This window comes from Thunnus thynnus, chromosome 19 (assembly GCF_963924715.1).
Source record: "Thunnus thynnus chromosome 19, fThuThy2.1, whole genome shotgun sequence".
Classification (NCBI taxonomy): Eukaryota; Metazoa; Chordata; class Actinopteri; order Scombriformes; family Scombridae; genus Thunnus; species Thunnus thynnus.
In genome coordinates this window covers 12,407,817-12,425,075 of record NC_089535.1, presented here as the reverse complement: position 1 = coordinate 12,425,075, position 17,259 = coordinate 12,407,817, and the positions used below count along the sequence as shown (strand labels likewise).

The 17,259-nt window shown below is 39.8% G+C and overlaps 1 protein-coding gene across 6 annotated transcripts in view; it reads left to right on the top strand.

Annotated features, from left to right (window-relative positions):
* The window catches only part of sema4d (sema domain, immunoglobulin domain (Ig), transmembrane domain (TM) and short cytoplasmic domain, (semaphorin) 4D), a 44,685-nt gene that overhangs the window by 16,627 nt on the left and 10,799 nt on the right, over positions 1-17,259 (top strand). For all 6 annotated transcript variants that reach the window (XM_067573485.1, XM_067573483.1, XM_067573484.1 and 3 more), the window contains exons 3-4: positions 2,683-2,741; positions 15,698-15,831. In XM_067573485.1, coding sequence (XP_067429586.1) covers positions 15,735-15,831 — 97 coding nt within the window. In that variant the 5' untranslated portion in view covers positions 2,683-2,741; positions 15,698-15,734. The remainder of the gene's footprint in view (positions 1-2,682; positions 2,742-15,697; positions 15,832-17,259) is intronic.

The following is a 17,259-nucleotide window of genomic DNA, read 5'->3' as shown; positions in this document are numbered from 1 at the left end:
AGTAACCATGAAACTGATCTGAAGTAATGTGCTATCATTTATGGTCAGCTAAAATCTATACTCGATGACAGAAATGCAATAAAGCGATCTTAATACGGAAAAATATTCCTCACCGCAACCAACTTCATTACAGGATACTGTGGTCAACAAGCAGCGGAAAGACAGTAACATACCGTTATGGTCCCTGCACATCCAAAGCTTTTCTTTGTCTTAATGTGATCAGTTGTAAGTGAAACTGCCCATGTCTGTTGTCTGGTGTGTATCATCTCTACTTAACATAATCTGATTATTCTTTTATACAGGAGAGCAGGGGGCGGTTGCATTACAGTAGCTTACCCCCACCAAGCAAATGCTAATGAATCTGCATATTTGGGTTGATTTGGGTGACCTGAATTCAGTTATCTGGAAAAATTTGTCTACTTCTTCTCGGGACAGTATCTGTTGCTTTGCCGGCGTCATCCATACTGACAGATTTAGTCAGCTATCTTGGGATTTTACCAACTTTTGCTATATAACTCAACTTTTTCTCATTTGTTTAAAGATGGATTGAAGATTGTTTGTGATTTAGTGATAATTAGACATCGATTCTCTGTTTAAACTACCAGTGGAAATTGACCACGAGTCCCAAACTGAACTATAGTCAAGGCAAAGTAAATATGTAAGCCCATGTTTTCCACTCAAACAGAGTCGGACTGTAGTGGACTGTGGGAAATAAAGCTTGTGTACTTGTGCAAGGAGAATGTATTCAGCCTTGTTGTAAGAGTTTTCATTTAGCTCAGGGAAGCAGTCTAAGGGAACAGACTGGAAAGTGTTGTGAATGGAGGCCCAACCATCTGTCACAATGGCAGTAAGAAGATTTCAACTTACCCTCCCTTTTGAAATATACAGTCTTGTTTTCATGCACTAAAAAGTAAAGCAAAAGAATTTTTCCAGCTGACTGTTCTGTTGTGGCTTGATGCAGATTATTCCTCAAAGTCTTTTGTTCTCTTTTTGTTTCATTAGTGATGCACAACTCCAGTGCTGACGCAGAACAAAAATTTTTAAAGGTCCTGAAATCCTATTCTCTCAATTACCTTCTTACTGTGAGGGATGTGGTCCTACGTGAACACAAAAAAATGTTAGAACAGCTTCGGTTATTTCAATTGAAAGATTTCTGCCTGTGCTCTTCACAGTGGATTAAGCAATGTTTAAATCAAAATTTATTGGCTTATGTGCTTATGTTACCAGTACTGTCTATCAAATGTGATCAAACACAACCACAGAGTCCTGATGCAGCAGAAAAGCTAAGCTTTTGAGCGTTAAACTCAATAAATGAGTAATGATGTTTTTAGTCATGCTAGATATGTGGTTTTAGGGATGACGATTGGTCGGTTGCACAGTCCGTTATGGCATAGAGCTGCAGCAATTAGTTGTGATCGCACAAAATAATTGATTAATCGTTATTTTTCAAGCAAAAATGCCAAATATTCTCTGGTTTCAGCTTCTCACATGTGAAGATTGGCTGCTTTTCTTTGTCATATATGACATTAAATTGAATATCTTTGGGGTTTTGGTTAGTCAGACAAAGAAAGCAAATTAAACACATCGCTGTGGGCTCAGACTATTATTTAAGATTTCATAGACTAAAGGATTAATTGAGAAAATAATCAACAGATCAGTCATCAATGAAAATAATCATTAGTTGCAGCTCTATTGTCGTGATTCCCAAAAGTCACCACAAGTTGACCACCTTGTTTCAGAGTGGTGTTGATGACAAGTGGTTTACCCACACCTGCAATAAGGGAAAAAACATGTAACATTTCTAAAAGCAAAGTATTAAAACAATGAAAACTGTGTATATGAGTTAAAGTCATTGCATTTCTCTGCTCTCCACTATTGATAATTTTATCAAACGTGATACTTGTTTTTTGACAATAGAAGTTGTGCTTGGCTGTGTCTGACCTCTCATAGTTGAATCTGTTAAATCATAGATGATTCAACAACGTTGAAGGGAGAGTGCTTTCACTTTATTTACAACTGATCCATCTACAGACATGGCTGCCCACAGCCTTACATTTGTACTCCCATATCTCAGGCTGGAAAATGGTGTGAGGCCACAGCGAACAGCCAGTTCAAGACACTGAAGAGGAAATTAATATCGTGGTCACAGACCTCGGGTTCCTCTGATGGTATTCGTACAAAATAATGTTTATCATTTGGCTGCTCACCATTAATTTGTCCTTGGTTATAAAAAGTACACATGCTGTCCTGACAGACATAACAGTATATGATCTCACCAGCTCGGTGGTCAGAGGATATGTAGCTATGTAATTGTTTTGTCCTTCCCAGAACACTTATCTACCTCACTTGTGTGTGTGTGTGTGTGTGTGTGTGTGTGTGTGTGTGTGTGTGTGTGTGTGTGTGTGTGTGTGTGTGTTTGCTTGTACGGGTGAAGCGGTGGTATTCTTTCATGTGAATATATTATTGTGCAATGTGTGTTTTCATTGGTTCATCATTTTATTGTGCAGTGTGTGTGTTTTCATTGGTTCATCATTTTATCTGACCATGGTCTAGACAACTAACCACACATGCACACACTCAACACATCCACCCAAACTTCTTCCTCTTTCTCATAGGCACTCACACATACTACACAACTGTCTTGTCTGATCTTTCTGTCTTCTCCCCCCCCCCCTTCCCTAGCTTGAGGATTTTATAATTCTCTCCGGAGGAAGAGCGTCGCATCTTGTAAGGATCCACAGGTCAGAAACTCTACTCCTTTCTCTCCTTCCCTTTTTTTTTTTTTCGCTGTGCAGAACGATACTGAGCTGCTGACGGGTCTGCATGCTTCAACACGAATGCTGCATGCTTCTCTGACTCCCCCCACCTGTAACCACCTTGGGGCTTTTCTCTGTTTTTTTTTGTTTTTTTTAATTCCCCCGTGCATGACCACACCTGGGCAACCCAACTTTGATTCTGCTTTGCTTTGGTGCCTGTGGAGAAAAACTCCAAATTTGCATTTTTTTGGAATCATACTTTGCTTTTTTTTGTTAATCATTTTGACATTTGCATTCACTGTGTGATTTGGGTTTCTTTTCCTCTTTTAAGTTGTGATTCTCTTGTTTTATATCTGCTTGAAAGCAACCTGATGGTCCATGTTGTGTTGATTATGATGTTGTGTACATTGTGTGCCTGCTTCCAGTGGGCTTTAGACAACCAGCTTATGCTTGGCTCTGTAGCTTTGCTCTGCAATTGACTATTTGTTAAACCTCTCTCCTGTCAAGCTTTGAATTACTCCAAATGCCAAGTGCATGCAGTGTTGCCAACTTAGCAACTTTCTTGCTGGATTTGGTGACTTTTAAGACCCTTTTTAGACTTTTTTTTTTCTAAAAAAGTGACTAGCAACAAATCTAGCGACTTTTTGGGCAGATCTTAATACCTTTTTAATCGAATAAATTCACACATTTTTCTTAGTGAATGTGCACTAATGTGGCTGTGGCTCTCTGGACTGACTGTGTTCAGAGAGCGGAGACAGAGCAACAGCATGTTCAGTCGACCAATCATCAGCCAGACAGAAACAGGAATAAGCTGTGAATATACGTAACAAAAGACTAATCACTGATCCCCATTGATTGTCCGGGGAACTCCTTCTTTGTTTTTATTCCAAATTATTAATCTTGACTGTCAAGACACACATTGAGTTTACAAGAGTGAGTTTACCCCAATGTCCGGATCCTCTGTATTCGCAACACTCAATTTACAGTCTATACAACAGCCTGCATACAAATTTTTTGATATTAAAAGTTGATTTTAGATGCATTTAGATGAAACATTCTCAGCTGTAAAAAGTAACTCATGATTTAGCTAGTTAAGTTTAAAATGTTTTAATTTTTAAATCTTGATGATGTCATTTATGCGTAAATAGGCGTATAACATCATCTAGTGACATCTAGCGACTTTTTGAACAGGCTTTAGCTACTTTCCACTAAAATAGTTGACAACATTGTCTACATGGGGCTCTAGTAAGAGCAATACTCAGCATCTAGACAGATAGGAGGGTTTTTTTTTTTATCATCTTCCCAAAGCTTATAACAGGAGAGCAAAATTGTAAGGAATGGATTAAAGTGTGTTAGCTTGGCCAGCTAACCAGCTTTCCTACCTACAGTAGTAATGTAATGTTCTTCTCAGCTCCAAGGAGCATATCACTAGCTAAATATGTGGGGTGACAAGTCACCTTACAACATATTCATTATGTGGATCCCGAGATGCTACTATATCAAAGTTAGAGTAACATTAGCGCCTCCATCCTTTATTTGGATTGTTCATACTCCTGTTTTTCTTCAGTAAGCATGTTAGCTAATTTTATAATTATATAGTTTAACATTTTTATTTATGATACTGTACTATAATACCAGGGCTAACTAGCTCTACTCACAAGAAAAGCTGTTCATGTCTTCTGCATGCCTCATCAACTCATGAGGAAGTTGAGGTTTTGCCGGAAACATGTAGACGTAGCCTCAGTCTTTTTGTATTAAATCTTGCATGCAGCCACCGCGTGCGTTTTTAAGACCTTTCTCCACGGTTCTTGTTTTAGACAAGTCAGCTGGAAACATTAAAAAGTCAGCTGGATATTGTTTTCAACCAACTCATGCAGTTTATTTGAGTTATCGAACAAGCTACGGCTAATAAAACCTGCTAGCAATAATCTTCATTTTAGCCCCACTAACTCAACTTTTATCTGAAAGAATTGAGAAGCCTGCTTTTGTTTACCCCTGTGTGAAACTGGGGAACCATTGTTCCAAAAATTACTAAAAATTTCGAGTAGTAAATTTGCCACCGCCTCTGTAAACGTATGATGTGCCACGCAAGCATAGAAAATGTGTCGCAGCAGGATCCAAGGTGATTTACATTACTCTTAGACGGATTTAGATTTTTTTTCAAGTATTTTTTCTACATAAGCTGCTTGAATTTTAAGTGTCCTAATTTTCCCAAATGGATTCAGTTATTTTCATTACCGTAAGGATAAAAGTGTGCTCTAAATGTGCTCACCAGATCACGAGAAATCTGCGTGATAACTGTTAAAAGATTGAGGCTTGGCTTTGTGTTCTTTATCCCTCTCTCTGCTGTGAAGGGAGTGGTAAAATTAGTGTTTTATCTTCTGGTATGCCAAGTTCAGGAGGACACACTGTTAGCGTTGTGTGGTGTTTCACACAGCACTCCAAAGGAGGTTTTTGTCTCTGCTAGCCAAAATTACCACCATGAAATCAGTGCCTGTTGAAGACTGCTGAGAGAAAAGCAGAGGAGAAAGGAGCCCTCCTTAGAGGCAGAAAGGAGAGGAGAAAATATAGCAGGGTGTTTAGTGATGTTTACAGCGCCTTCAAATGTCCCCTGACTGGTGGGAAAGCCTAGCAACTGTAATTTCAAAGATGGTTTGTTGTGTTTTCTTTATTTATATCATGATGTTCTTTCACAACCTCACCAAAAATCTATAAAATGTTTGCCATGTTAATCAAATGAAGGGGCATCATCACAGTTTTATTTCACATCAGTTGAATTGAAACCCAGACCCAGAGATTTATTCCACTCTGGGAGCTGAAGTCACCTGCCCTTGGCTATTGCTGTTTTTTTTTAAATAAAAAAAAAAAACCTACCACCAATGCGACTACCATTCACCAGCTTGGGACCGCAAGACCTTCAGCTGGGCTTTCGCAGCTTCCCAAAATAGCCCCACATTATACGCCCCAAGGCCTGGCTGCCATCACAGTTGCCTCAAGGAAACTACATCAAATCTGTGAATGGTGGCTTCCATGTGACCCCCCGCATGGATCACCAGTTTTTCACCCCCAAAATATGTGACATTTTCCTTTCAGTGACATTTGAAATAAAACCACCTGTGTGCTCTTTATCATAGCAGCTCAGCATAGTTTTGGAAGCTTGAATTGTCAGGAAATATTGTTTTTATCCACTCAGTACATGTGTGTATTGTTGATAAAAAAACATTTTGTTCCTAGAAAATTTATATTCTTGTGGCGACAGAGATACAGTGCTGTTTGACCACTGTCTACATTCGCTGTCTGAACACTATACTTGTGGATGATGACATAAAAGGTAATTTTCGGATGTGTAAATGTAGAAGTAGCTTCAGATTCTCCAAACTAAAGTTCCTCTATTGTTGTTTTTGCCGTTGCAAATGTCAGTAGTAAAACTCCACTGTTTTCTCCTTTTTAATTAAAAGAAGTGCATGGTGATTATGTTTTCATGTTAGACTACAGAGGCACAGTTTGTGCTTAGAAGGGGAACGCCACACAGAGAGCCTTGTTCCTCTAGTTAGCTTACTTCACTTGCCTGTATGTTTATAGGGAAGTTTTTCAGATCTTCCAGAACCATATGACTCAGGGAAAGGGCGTGTTGTTTTTAAAAAGCTTGCCATCGGCAGACTAAATATACCCTTTACTGGACCTGACCCCTCATTTGCCTTTGCTGTGGCCACTTTAGGTCGACATGCTAGCTCAGCAGGGGCCCTACAACCAGTAATTATATAGGAGGGCTTCAATTTTACATCCCTTGTATAGTGTTGCCTTCACACAAGCTCTTTTCCTCAATTTAGACATTTCGGTTGTCACTGATGGTTCACCTACGTTTTAATTCCACCTACTTCTTCTCAATAGAACCAGAAATAGTTTATTTCCAGCACGTTGTGCTTCATAAATGAGTATCATGTGCTGCTTGTCATCACTCAGCCTCTAACTTAGTGTAGTTAATGTGTATTAATGCTGTGAAAGTAGTAGATCGTGTCCTCGATCTGGCTTTTTAAAAGTTGAACTTTTCCTCCCATCTGTCATCCATGGATGATTCTCCATATGACCAGCAGTCAGCTGTCCGGTGGCGGTCATACAGCTGTTCACTGGATTTAAGATGACTTTATGTTAACATGATGTGGCTTTGCACTTCACAGCTGAAGCCCTGATGTCTATCTTCAGTGAATTCCAGATGGTTTGGAAATGGATCAGAGCTGCAGACTGTTATGCGCTCTGAGAAATTGAGCGGATAAGACTGCTCTTGAAAGTAAAAGGAAAAACAGTATATTGTGGGTTTTTTACTATTCTTCTTAAGAGGTTTCTCAGGAGTGGCACATTACTGGAAGCCGCCTGAAATGCAGCTTCATTAATCAGATGGAAGCATGATAGTCAGCTGGAGTTGTCATGCCAATAGCTTAGCCCAGACCGAGAGACTGTAAAGCCCTGGCTGTCTACGTGAAATGTCAAAAACAGTTCATCAGCCTGTGGCGAAACACAACCCAAAACTCTGATGCAGCTGGCAGTATTTTAAGATGGGCTCGTGGTCCCTGTCTGGTCTTATAACAGGGATTTGATGCCCACAGTTGGCATTATCATGTACACATGTGTGCGTGCTCGAGTCTCTGCCGCATCTATAGCCAAACTCCATTAATCTGTAAATGACATTGGAGCAGACATCTGTCCCCATCAGTGTGTCATCCTTCGTGCTCTCAGTATTTTGTTTCAAGAGGAAGGCTCTCTCTCTCTCTCACTCTACTTTCTCAGAGAAGCCTTCCTCCAAATAACCCACAATACCCCTGGAGAATATAAGTGCAAGCTGCTGTTGGAGGAAGAGGCAGCAGCTGTAGTTGGAGTCCTTCAGACACTGTATGTTCTAAAGAAAGTTTGGGCCTACACTTTCTGACAAAGCATAGTCTAATCATTGACCTAAATTAAGAATGCAAATATGCATTATATTTAAATGTGGGGAATTCTGGAGGCATTTCTGTTTAATTAATGATAAAAAGAAAATATTTCAGGACAGATTGTCACAATGAAATCAATGTAAGTATGAATTATTAAGGACAAAATTAACATTAAGTCATTATAAAAAAAAAAATCTAGTGTCCTCGGTCATAAACTGGCTTTTTTAAATAATGCATCCTGTGCTTCCACAGGATTATTATTACATTAGTACCAGTTATGATATGAAGCTATATGATCAGTCTATTAGACAACCGTCTGCAAAGCACCCTGATTATCACAAGCAGCTGATGCTGTGCTATCACCATTCCCACAGCTTGGGTGGGTACTTACAGATGGTCCTGATGATTAAGTCGGCAGTCGTACAACAAAAAAAATGTGCTGTATAGTTTGTTTTGGAGAAAGTAGAAAGACAAACTGTCATTGCTTGTCTCAGTGACTACGTTTATATGCACACAATATTCTGGTTTTCGCTCTTATTCGAAAAAAATGGCGGACTTCTTCGACCGTGCGAACACAGCCTCCCTCTTTCATTCGTTGAACCACCTTCTTGAAAAGGTCGGCGTTGCGATATTTGGGCGTATCCCAAAAACCTGTTGATATCCAAGTCTTTCAAAATGTTTAAAAGTAGGTGTGTTTCTCCTTCTGACCAGAAATGTGGGCTTTTCTTTTGGGTGTGTATCTCTACCACAGCGTTGCAAACTGTTGGCTAGTTGGTTTGTTTACAACGTACAGAGCTGACCATAAACAGGCAAGAGGCTGTGTGTCGCAAACTGCGGTAGACACATATTCTGAATGCTCTGTATACACGTTCGAAGAATTCCCCTAAAACCTGAATAATATCCAACATCTTAATCAGAAAATGCTACATTTGGAATAAGGCCTAATTCGCAAATATCCAAACGGAATATCCTGTTTACATGACTTGTATCAAATTCGGACTATTGTCATATTTAGAATAATAGTGGAAACACTTAAGTGCATGTAAACATGGTCATTGAGGCTCTTAGGGACAGCTGATGTGGATAAATGAATCATATGTGCAACATGAGAGGACAGAGGATTGGTTGGAATAAAAATAGGCATCATGGTTAGATTAATTGTGTCCTTTGTGTTTAAGGAACAATTTCTCGTCATGAGGGCTGAATTTACTACTTTAACTGGAGGTGTGAATGGCGACATGAAAAAAGCAGAAGTTATTTTCAACAACTTGGTGTGCAGTACAGCATGGTAATGTCATATTGAACTGCCAAAAGAGACATTCTTTCCACAAAATTAGCTACTTAAAGCACATTTCCCGTTACAGTTTGTATGCACGCGGTTAGGCTCATTGGTATTATAGCAACAGATTGTGGGGGGAAAAAATGAGTAGCAGCCTCTTGGCTTACTGCCGCAAAAAGGAAGAAGAGCATCTCTGTGAATTGATGCTGATGATGAGTGAGCACATGGAAAAGAGAGCCAGTGAGGAGAAAGAAGTGAAGGGTTGCAGTTATTGGTAGGCACTGAATGTCCAACTCCCTCACATCGCCCTCCATTACACTCTGTATCCTCTCCGTTCTCTCCGCTCACAGGATGTGGAGCTTCTTGTCGGCACTCTGCTTTGGAAGTGAAGTGGCAAGTGGTGAAGCCGCTATCTGGTCCTACGTGACAAGTGCTATCATTTCATCAGGGAATCTAATTATCTAGAATGGCTTGGTTTAGTGAATAAAGCTTGAGTCCACTCTTACTATGAACTTAGTATCTCTTTCTTTCCCTGTCTCCTGCCTTTATGCAAGCTGTAATACTTCATTTCCTGTGGACCGCTCTGGTGTCATTTAGTGCTCCCACACACACCAACACTGCCTCTGGGTCAATTTTGTTCCCCCAGTCTTATCCGTTGCACAGGGATTGACAATCACCACCAACAAAATCAAATGACTGTCAAACCAAACGGCAACTACCACAGCTTGAGACGGAAGCAGGTGCAGAAACACCTTACAGTGAAACGCCACCGACGGCTCCTAGATGCTGACTCCAAAAGATCCCTAGCTTCAGTTGAGTCCCATTCAATAAGAGTCAACTTCTCTGTCAATAATCTTTTTCAACTTGTCATTATGGTCTCAATCACTAAATTCAGGCCCACTAATGAATATGATGGTGGTCATTTTGGAAAAATTGCTCTGTGAATAAGATTTGAAGAGCTTAACATGTCTGCCATGTGGGCGTTGAGTGACAATTTTCAGACTATTGTCACAATATACTATATGTCATAAGTTTAATGTTACTTGATTATGATAACTGCCCTGTTAGCACAATGTAGCAAAAGTAGCTAACGTGAGGCTAGGTGTGCACAGCTTGGTGTTCCCAGTAAGCTAACATTCACTTCTATCTGAGGTAGCAGGGCGTGTTCAAAACATGAAAAGTGACACCTCGCACTCCTTTTTGGAGGGTCCTGACTCAAAACAGAAAAGATGTTACTGACCATAAGCAGAAACCCTGGGCTTCAAACACATGTCACACCTCACTACGTCCATCTTTATTTACACTCTGTGTCATATTCAGGGTAAAATTCCACTTAAATTCTGACACGCTTCTTTTTCACAAATTTAACAGCTGGTGTGGTTTTGTCGTCCATGTTTATTAGGTACAAACAGCCAGTAGATGTGTACAATGATTAATAGTTCAGATGTTTGCTGTAGCAACATGCCCCAGCTCTGTGTAGATACATGAGGGATGCACTGCTTTGATACACCAGATTGTACATCAGTATGAATACTGACCCTATTAAGCAGATTAAATATCATTAAAGACATAAGAGATCCACTTTAGATAGTTTCTTTGTCAGTGTCATTTAGTTACATTCAGTCAGTCATCGCAGGAAACAGACTAAGTTTTGAGTTGAGTGCCACAGCCAACCCTGACCTCATGTGACTTTGACATAAAATGGTCCCAATGATTTCCACCCAGTGAAGTGTACAGATTTCATATTTGGGTAAAATGAGTATCGGATCAGTTATTACATAGCAGGAGGATGGACTAGACTGAAATACAGACTTCCTCCTCTAAACTCTGAAGAAATACTTTTTTTTTTTGAGTTATATCATCAACCTCCAGGGAGAGAGAGGCCCTAGGTGAGCGAGCGAATTAAAGTTGATCATGAGATGAGATTACAGGATCTGGCTGGCTCGGCTCAGGAGATGACACTGATTAAACTAACTTCATATCATATGTTTGCTTCATTGTAAATAGTCAGAGCAGGGAACTGAAATGTTGGGGTGAAAAGAAAATGTTGTTTTTACAGGGTGGGAAAGGTTAAGGTGCACACCTTAATCAGACACAATCAGGTTGGGATGTGTGAAACCAAGAAGGGTTAGGGTTACAGCTCATACTTGATTATTGTTAAACATTTTCAGACTCTTCCGGAAAATCCTGTTTATTTGTCACCAGGCTCTCCCCATTTACAGTAAATGAACATTAAGGATAACTGCAAACTGTGAGCTCGGCCCCAACCTTGAGCCCAACACCTGCTTGGAATCAAGCCGGTGTTTTTGCTTTAATGCATCATGCAAATTTGTCGAGTTTCAACTTGACTGGATTCGTCCTCACCACTATTTTTGCTTTTAGGTTGGAGTGTGCACTTCTTTAACTCTTTTGAGTTAACTCCTCCTAATTTCACATAGTTTCTGCACTCACTAAGATTTTTTTTTTCTTTGGGTTTTCCCCATGGTTTATAATCCTACAGATATTTTTTTGTACGCCTGTTTGCTGTGAAGACTCGACACTCTGTATCTTATTTTGTCCTGAACAAAGACTCTGCCCTTCCCCCCAAATAAGAAGTGGAAAACAAACTTCCTTTTTCTCCCTTAATCTGGCAATGCTTTTCACAGAAATTGTGTGTAAAATAGCTTAATTAGCTTATCAATGTGAACTAAAGGAAATACAATGATCAACATGTATTTAGCTTTGAATCCCCCGCCCAATGGGGACATCTGGTTATTCTTCCCTAAATTGTTCAAAGTACTTTCTAGCTAAAGTTGAGTTCTCTTTTTTCCCTCTTTCATACACAGTAACACATTGAAGGTTATGGTGCACAGATAGGCAGAGCTCCACTTCCCCCCCCCTCTCTGTCCCTTGTCCTCAGTGGGCAGCCTGCCAATATTTGTGCCCAGTTAACAGTGCAGTGCTGGGAACCCCAAGGCCCCAAGCAGGTGTCAACCTCCCTGCCCAGCCAAAGGAGCTGAGAGGGGAACACAAAGGGCTCAAAGAGACCTGCCAGCATGGTAACCGTCTTAAATATCCGAGGCCAGTATGGCCACTCCTCTAAATCTCTCAGCAGCATAGGGTAGCTGCCAGTCTGCTCTTTCTGCTACTGTAACACTGACTCTCAAAGGGGTTTGAAGCTTTTTTTAAGCTTTGCCCTAAATGGGGTTCGGAGTGGTAAGATTGATAGAGGGCATCAGGAGTGCACAGATAGAGGGATGAGTCTAGTTTGAAGCTTTTATTTGTGCAGTGCCCCCAATAGAGGGGTTTTTCAGAGGACAAAAAACCAAGAGAAATGTGGTCTGCCTGCGGTTTTCATCACAGATTGAGTATTGTTATCTCGTCCACTGACCCCTCTCTGTCTCTCCTCAACAGTCACAGTTTTTGCTGTTGTCATCGGACTTTTTTTGTGGATCGTCTTTACGGGACGCTTCCAGATCTCATGGGCTTGTGTGATCTTTGAAAATACTGGCTTGCCTCACAGCTAAGCTGTCCTGGCATTTAGATTGGCAAGACTGTAAAAGAACTGGATGAGAGGGAGAAGTGATGCCTTCGTCCTCTGTCCTCTCTCCTTTCTCTCTGTCTGTTCATTGTTTGCTACTCTGCAGTGATGATGTGGATGGGACTGGGTGGGGGGGGGGGTAGAGTGGAGGCTACCATCATCTTCAGTAAACAATAGGTCCTTGTGTATTTGACCCCCTCTCTAGTGGAGTAGTCCACGGTTAGAGCTGAAACTAGAATGGAATTCCATCTTTGCTAGATTTCGGTCGGTGGAAGCTCTCACGAAAAAACAATCTCAGTCGTACCTCTGGGTCCATTTGTTCTCATTTACAACCAAATCAATAATCAATTAGCATTTTCCCCCCTTTTTTCTCAAGCTGTGATGACCTCCATTGATTGTCCATGCATGCTGTGCCATATGATATATCTCCTCCCCCCCGGCTGTGTAACTAATTACTAGCCTATATGTTGGTGGGATGAGCCACAATGGGGCCACTAGGTCATTAAAAACTAGCTGACAATGATTTATTTGTTCTATGACCATATAATGTGTTGTGTAATTTTGGTTAAAAAACCTTAAATGAGGACAAATGACGTGATGATAAAGCAGTTTATTGTTTTCCTCCTTTTTTATTTTATTGAAGTCCCTTTTTAATTGTGAGATTTCTCTTTTATATACACCTGGAAGTTTTTCTTTGGCCTCTTAAGAATAAAGTTTACTTCAAACAAGTCTTCATCTCGTTAGCTTGAATACAAATTAACTCCATATTGTTGGGACATTGTAGGACTTTAGTTTGTTCCTGTGAGTGAAAAGTTTTGTTATCTTAACCCTTGTCTTACAAGACATCCGATAACCCTTTATCCCCTCCTTTCGCGTGACCGGCCCACCCATTTTGCGGATGTGTGCTGCGGGTACTTCAGTTTCTTTTGAGGATGTTGTAGAAAACCAGAATAACCTGCTTTGTGTCGGATCCCTTTACTCTCACAGGAGGAGAGAAGTACACACAACCACCTGAGAGGCCAGATCCACCCACTTTGTGCTTACTACAACAACATCAGCCGTTCAATGAATGCAACGCGCATATTTGTACGCACACATGCAGGCGGCACACATTATCAATCTAGAGTCGTCTCTAATATTGTCAAAGCCAACTATATCAGTGAGAAACCACAAAGATACACCCTCCCTCTCACATGATTGGATCAAGAGACAGGAAGCACTTCAGCCTTATAACTGAATTATATCAGTTAATCACTTTCTGACTTAATACCATTTCAGTGTTAATAATATTTAGTAAAAGAAGATAATCAGCCTTCCGTTCATGTCACAGTGAATTTGATCAGTCATGAAAATTGACCTGGAGATTATTTTACATCTACCCTGCGTCACAGTAAATTTGGCAAACATTGCATTTATTACAAGCCGGATTGAGAACAGATTTAGAGATTTATTTTAATATTTTACTTAAGCTTTAAAGCTTCCCCCCGGCTTTTCAACTGACCTAAAATAGGTGACTTGAAACACGGTTTGTTCAACCAGGAGATATTAAGTATTTTAGATAAAAATGAGTCAAATGAAATGATACAAAAATGTTATTAAAGTAACTGAATCATCTATATTTGAGACATATTCAAAGAGGGTTTATACTCCCAAAATAGATACACAGCATTTCAAGATAAAACCATTTTATTGCAAGTCATGATTGGTAGTAAACCATTATAAACTTGCAACCATAACTTTCTTAAGTAAACACAGTTGGTTATCTCAGTATCTTGGAGTAATACATTTGATTTACCAGTGTACAGAAACTGCAGTGGCTGAGTGTCCCAGGAAAACAACTTAACATTTTATTGAATATGACATCAATCTCCTGAGGTGGATCTGGATAAGTTTAGCGCTTGAGTGTGAAATAACACTGAGCAGCTTAATGGAGAGCTTATCAGGCACATCCTGAAGTGAACGAACCAGGAGAGAGCCGTTAAAAGGCAAAAAGATCAGGAACGCTCTGCGAATCGGCGAATGGAAAACGACACCCACATCTGATAGCTATCAGGGATGCTGTCATCATCACAGTCATTGTCATCTTCACCATCCGAGGCAAACGGATACGCCTTTTACTGTGTCGCAACAATGGTGTGAAGTGCAGAATAACAAGTTTTTAATAAAAGGGGGATTTTCTTAAGCCTGAGGTGTTATTGCATAACGCACATACCAACAGCAAACTGAAATGTCATACAGCGGTCACATTAACATTAACTGCACTGCTAAATGGTCATCTGTTGCCAGAGTGTCATGCCAGCTGTGTATATGTGTGTGTATGTTCTCTGCTTGTTACAAATATAAGCGGATGGTTTTCTGCCACTGTCAGTCATGTTAGTTCAGGACCTCAACATGTACTGCATCCCCTCCCATCTCTCTCCTCCTTACTGCCCCCTCTCTCTCTATCTCCGAGTCCCCAAGTGAAACTCCACATTCATCTGTTTTCCTGTTTGGTTATTTAACATTTCAGAAATAGATCCAAGTTCCAAAAGAAAACCAAGGTAGCCTTTTGTTGTGCGCTAGAGTGAAAGTACAGTACGGGGAGTGGAAATTGCAAATGTCAGAGTTGTTTCTGAACGCAGGCAAGAGTTTACTTCCCTTGTTTCGTGTTGTTTTAGAACAATATGACTGCGGATTCATGAAGGTGAATGAATAAGAACGTGAGTAGCACTAGTTCCTTATTTGTAGGCGGCTTTTGTAGAGCCCAGCTGGTTTAAAAACAAAAAAGCAGAGGAATAAAAAAAAAAAATCACAATTCATGTGATAAAAAATATTACAGAGAATATACAGATGTCAGAACCTGTTTTATTTTTTTTAAATATGTTTTCACATAAGAAATATCTGCATTTCAAATGTGCTTTTATTGTAAGAGAGATGTTTTTTTTTTATTGTTCAGTGTCTGTCCAAAAGATATTTTTTCACTGATTTTATTCAAATGCACGTGACATGCTACACTAACCTTCTAAGCGATACAAAAGAGGATGAATCAGCCCTGCCAGCTTTCAGTATGAGGGAGGTGGATTTGATGTCCTGTCCCCTTTTAGCGCTTGTGCTCGCATGATAAAATCAGCCTGTGAGAAACTCGTTCATTTCTACATACTTGTGCAATCCCTTTTTTGGTGCATCAGGTTTCAGTGTGTGTGGCTTTACTTTTTGTTTTTTTGTGTGTGTCTTACAGAGGAAACTTCACAGTTCCGAAGTTATCAGAGTCTAATATGGGATTCGGCGTGCTGGGAGTGTTTCTGGGGCTGCTCCTCGAGGTCTCCACCCATGGACCCCACGCTGTGCCTCGAACGTCCTGGAGACACCAAGGTAAGGTTTAAGTCATATGACGTAATTTACTCAAACTGTGTTTCTCAATCAACAGAGAAATTAATAGTTTACAGTTTGATAACTAATCATTCATTAGGTAGAAATACCAACAATTTACTGATAATAGTGAATTGTATAAGTTTCCCCATACTAGTAATATCATAGTAATAGTATAAACTTAGGCAAATTAAAGATGTCAATTTTTACTTGTAATTTCTAATTGCTATGTTATTTTTTCACGTCTCATCAATTGATTTATGATTGTATCAAGTAAGAAAATATTTTAAATATTAATGCTTTTTTGTTAATATATCTTTATACTTCTGTGACCATTTTACAGTAAATTCCATCCGAAGAAATGCAAACCATTTCTGGCAAATGTTCTTCAGAAACCACTATGCCGATTTAAACTGAAACTTTGAGTGTATAAATGCACTCAAATTGGGAAGTCGTGCTTGTTAATCTCAGTTGGTATTTACGGTCTTGCACAATCTCAGAAACAAGAAACAGGAGGCCCTAATGTAAAGTTCATTTGCTCCACTGGCAATGGATGGAAAACTGACTTTGCAGATTCCTGTGGTGGAAGTTTACATCCCAGTTAGCATTAAATTATGAGTTATGTAGTAAAACAAATAGAAAGCTTAATACAGGTTGAACCTTCAAGTTATACAGATCTGTATCATATACCAAAGCTCTCTTTTTAAACTCTCTCAAGGCTCACAATAGATTTCTTAGTAACACCTATTTACTAAATATATCTCATTAAATGTCCCCCAGTCTCACCACAAGCTCTCAAACTGGAACACTTTACTATCATGGGGAAGTTCTGTTTACATGCTGCTGTTTACATAAATAGCTCCAAGTAACCAAGTCGCTCTGTGAGAACCAGTACAGCTCACCCTTTAACAAAGTCGACTTTCTCAACTCACTGCGATACAGTCACAGCTTCAGTCACTCAGTGTGGGTATTTGCTTTCAACATTGTGGTGTTTATGTGCAGGCACCTGCAACCCGAACCCACTTGCACCTGGCACAACTAATGCCAGCCGGATACAAACACTCCACTAGGTTTGCCATCAATCACAACAACACACAGTATAACAACAGATGAACTCACATCATATTAATACATCGGACTGAGAGAAACATATCAGAATCTATGCTTGAAGGTTTCGCCTTTTTGTCACCTTTTGTTGATATTTACCTGTTTACAACATGATATTGATGATTTCAAGTGCATGTTTAACCTATGTTAACTGTTTGGTTTTTTCTGTTTGGTTTTTTTTTTGGCTACTTGGAGGCAGTGGAGTTTTTGGCAAACAATTGCTCAATTATACAACCAGAAAAAAGCATTCATTTGGAGCTCTGTTTTTGGCCACTTGATGAATATTTACTTTCCTTTTAGCTCTGATCTCATCTCCACCAACTC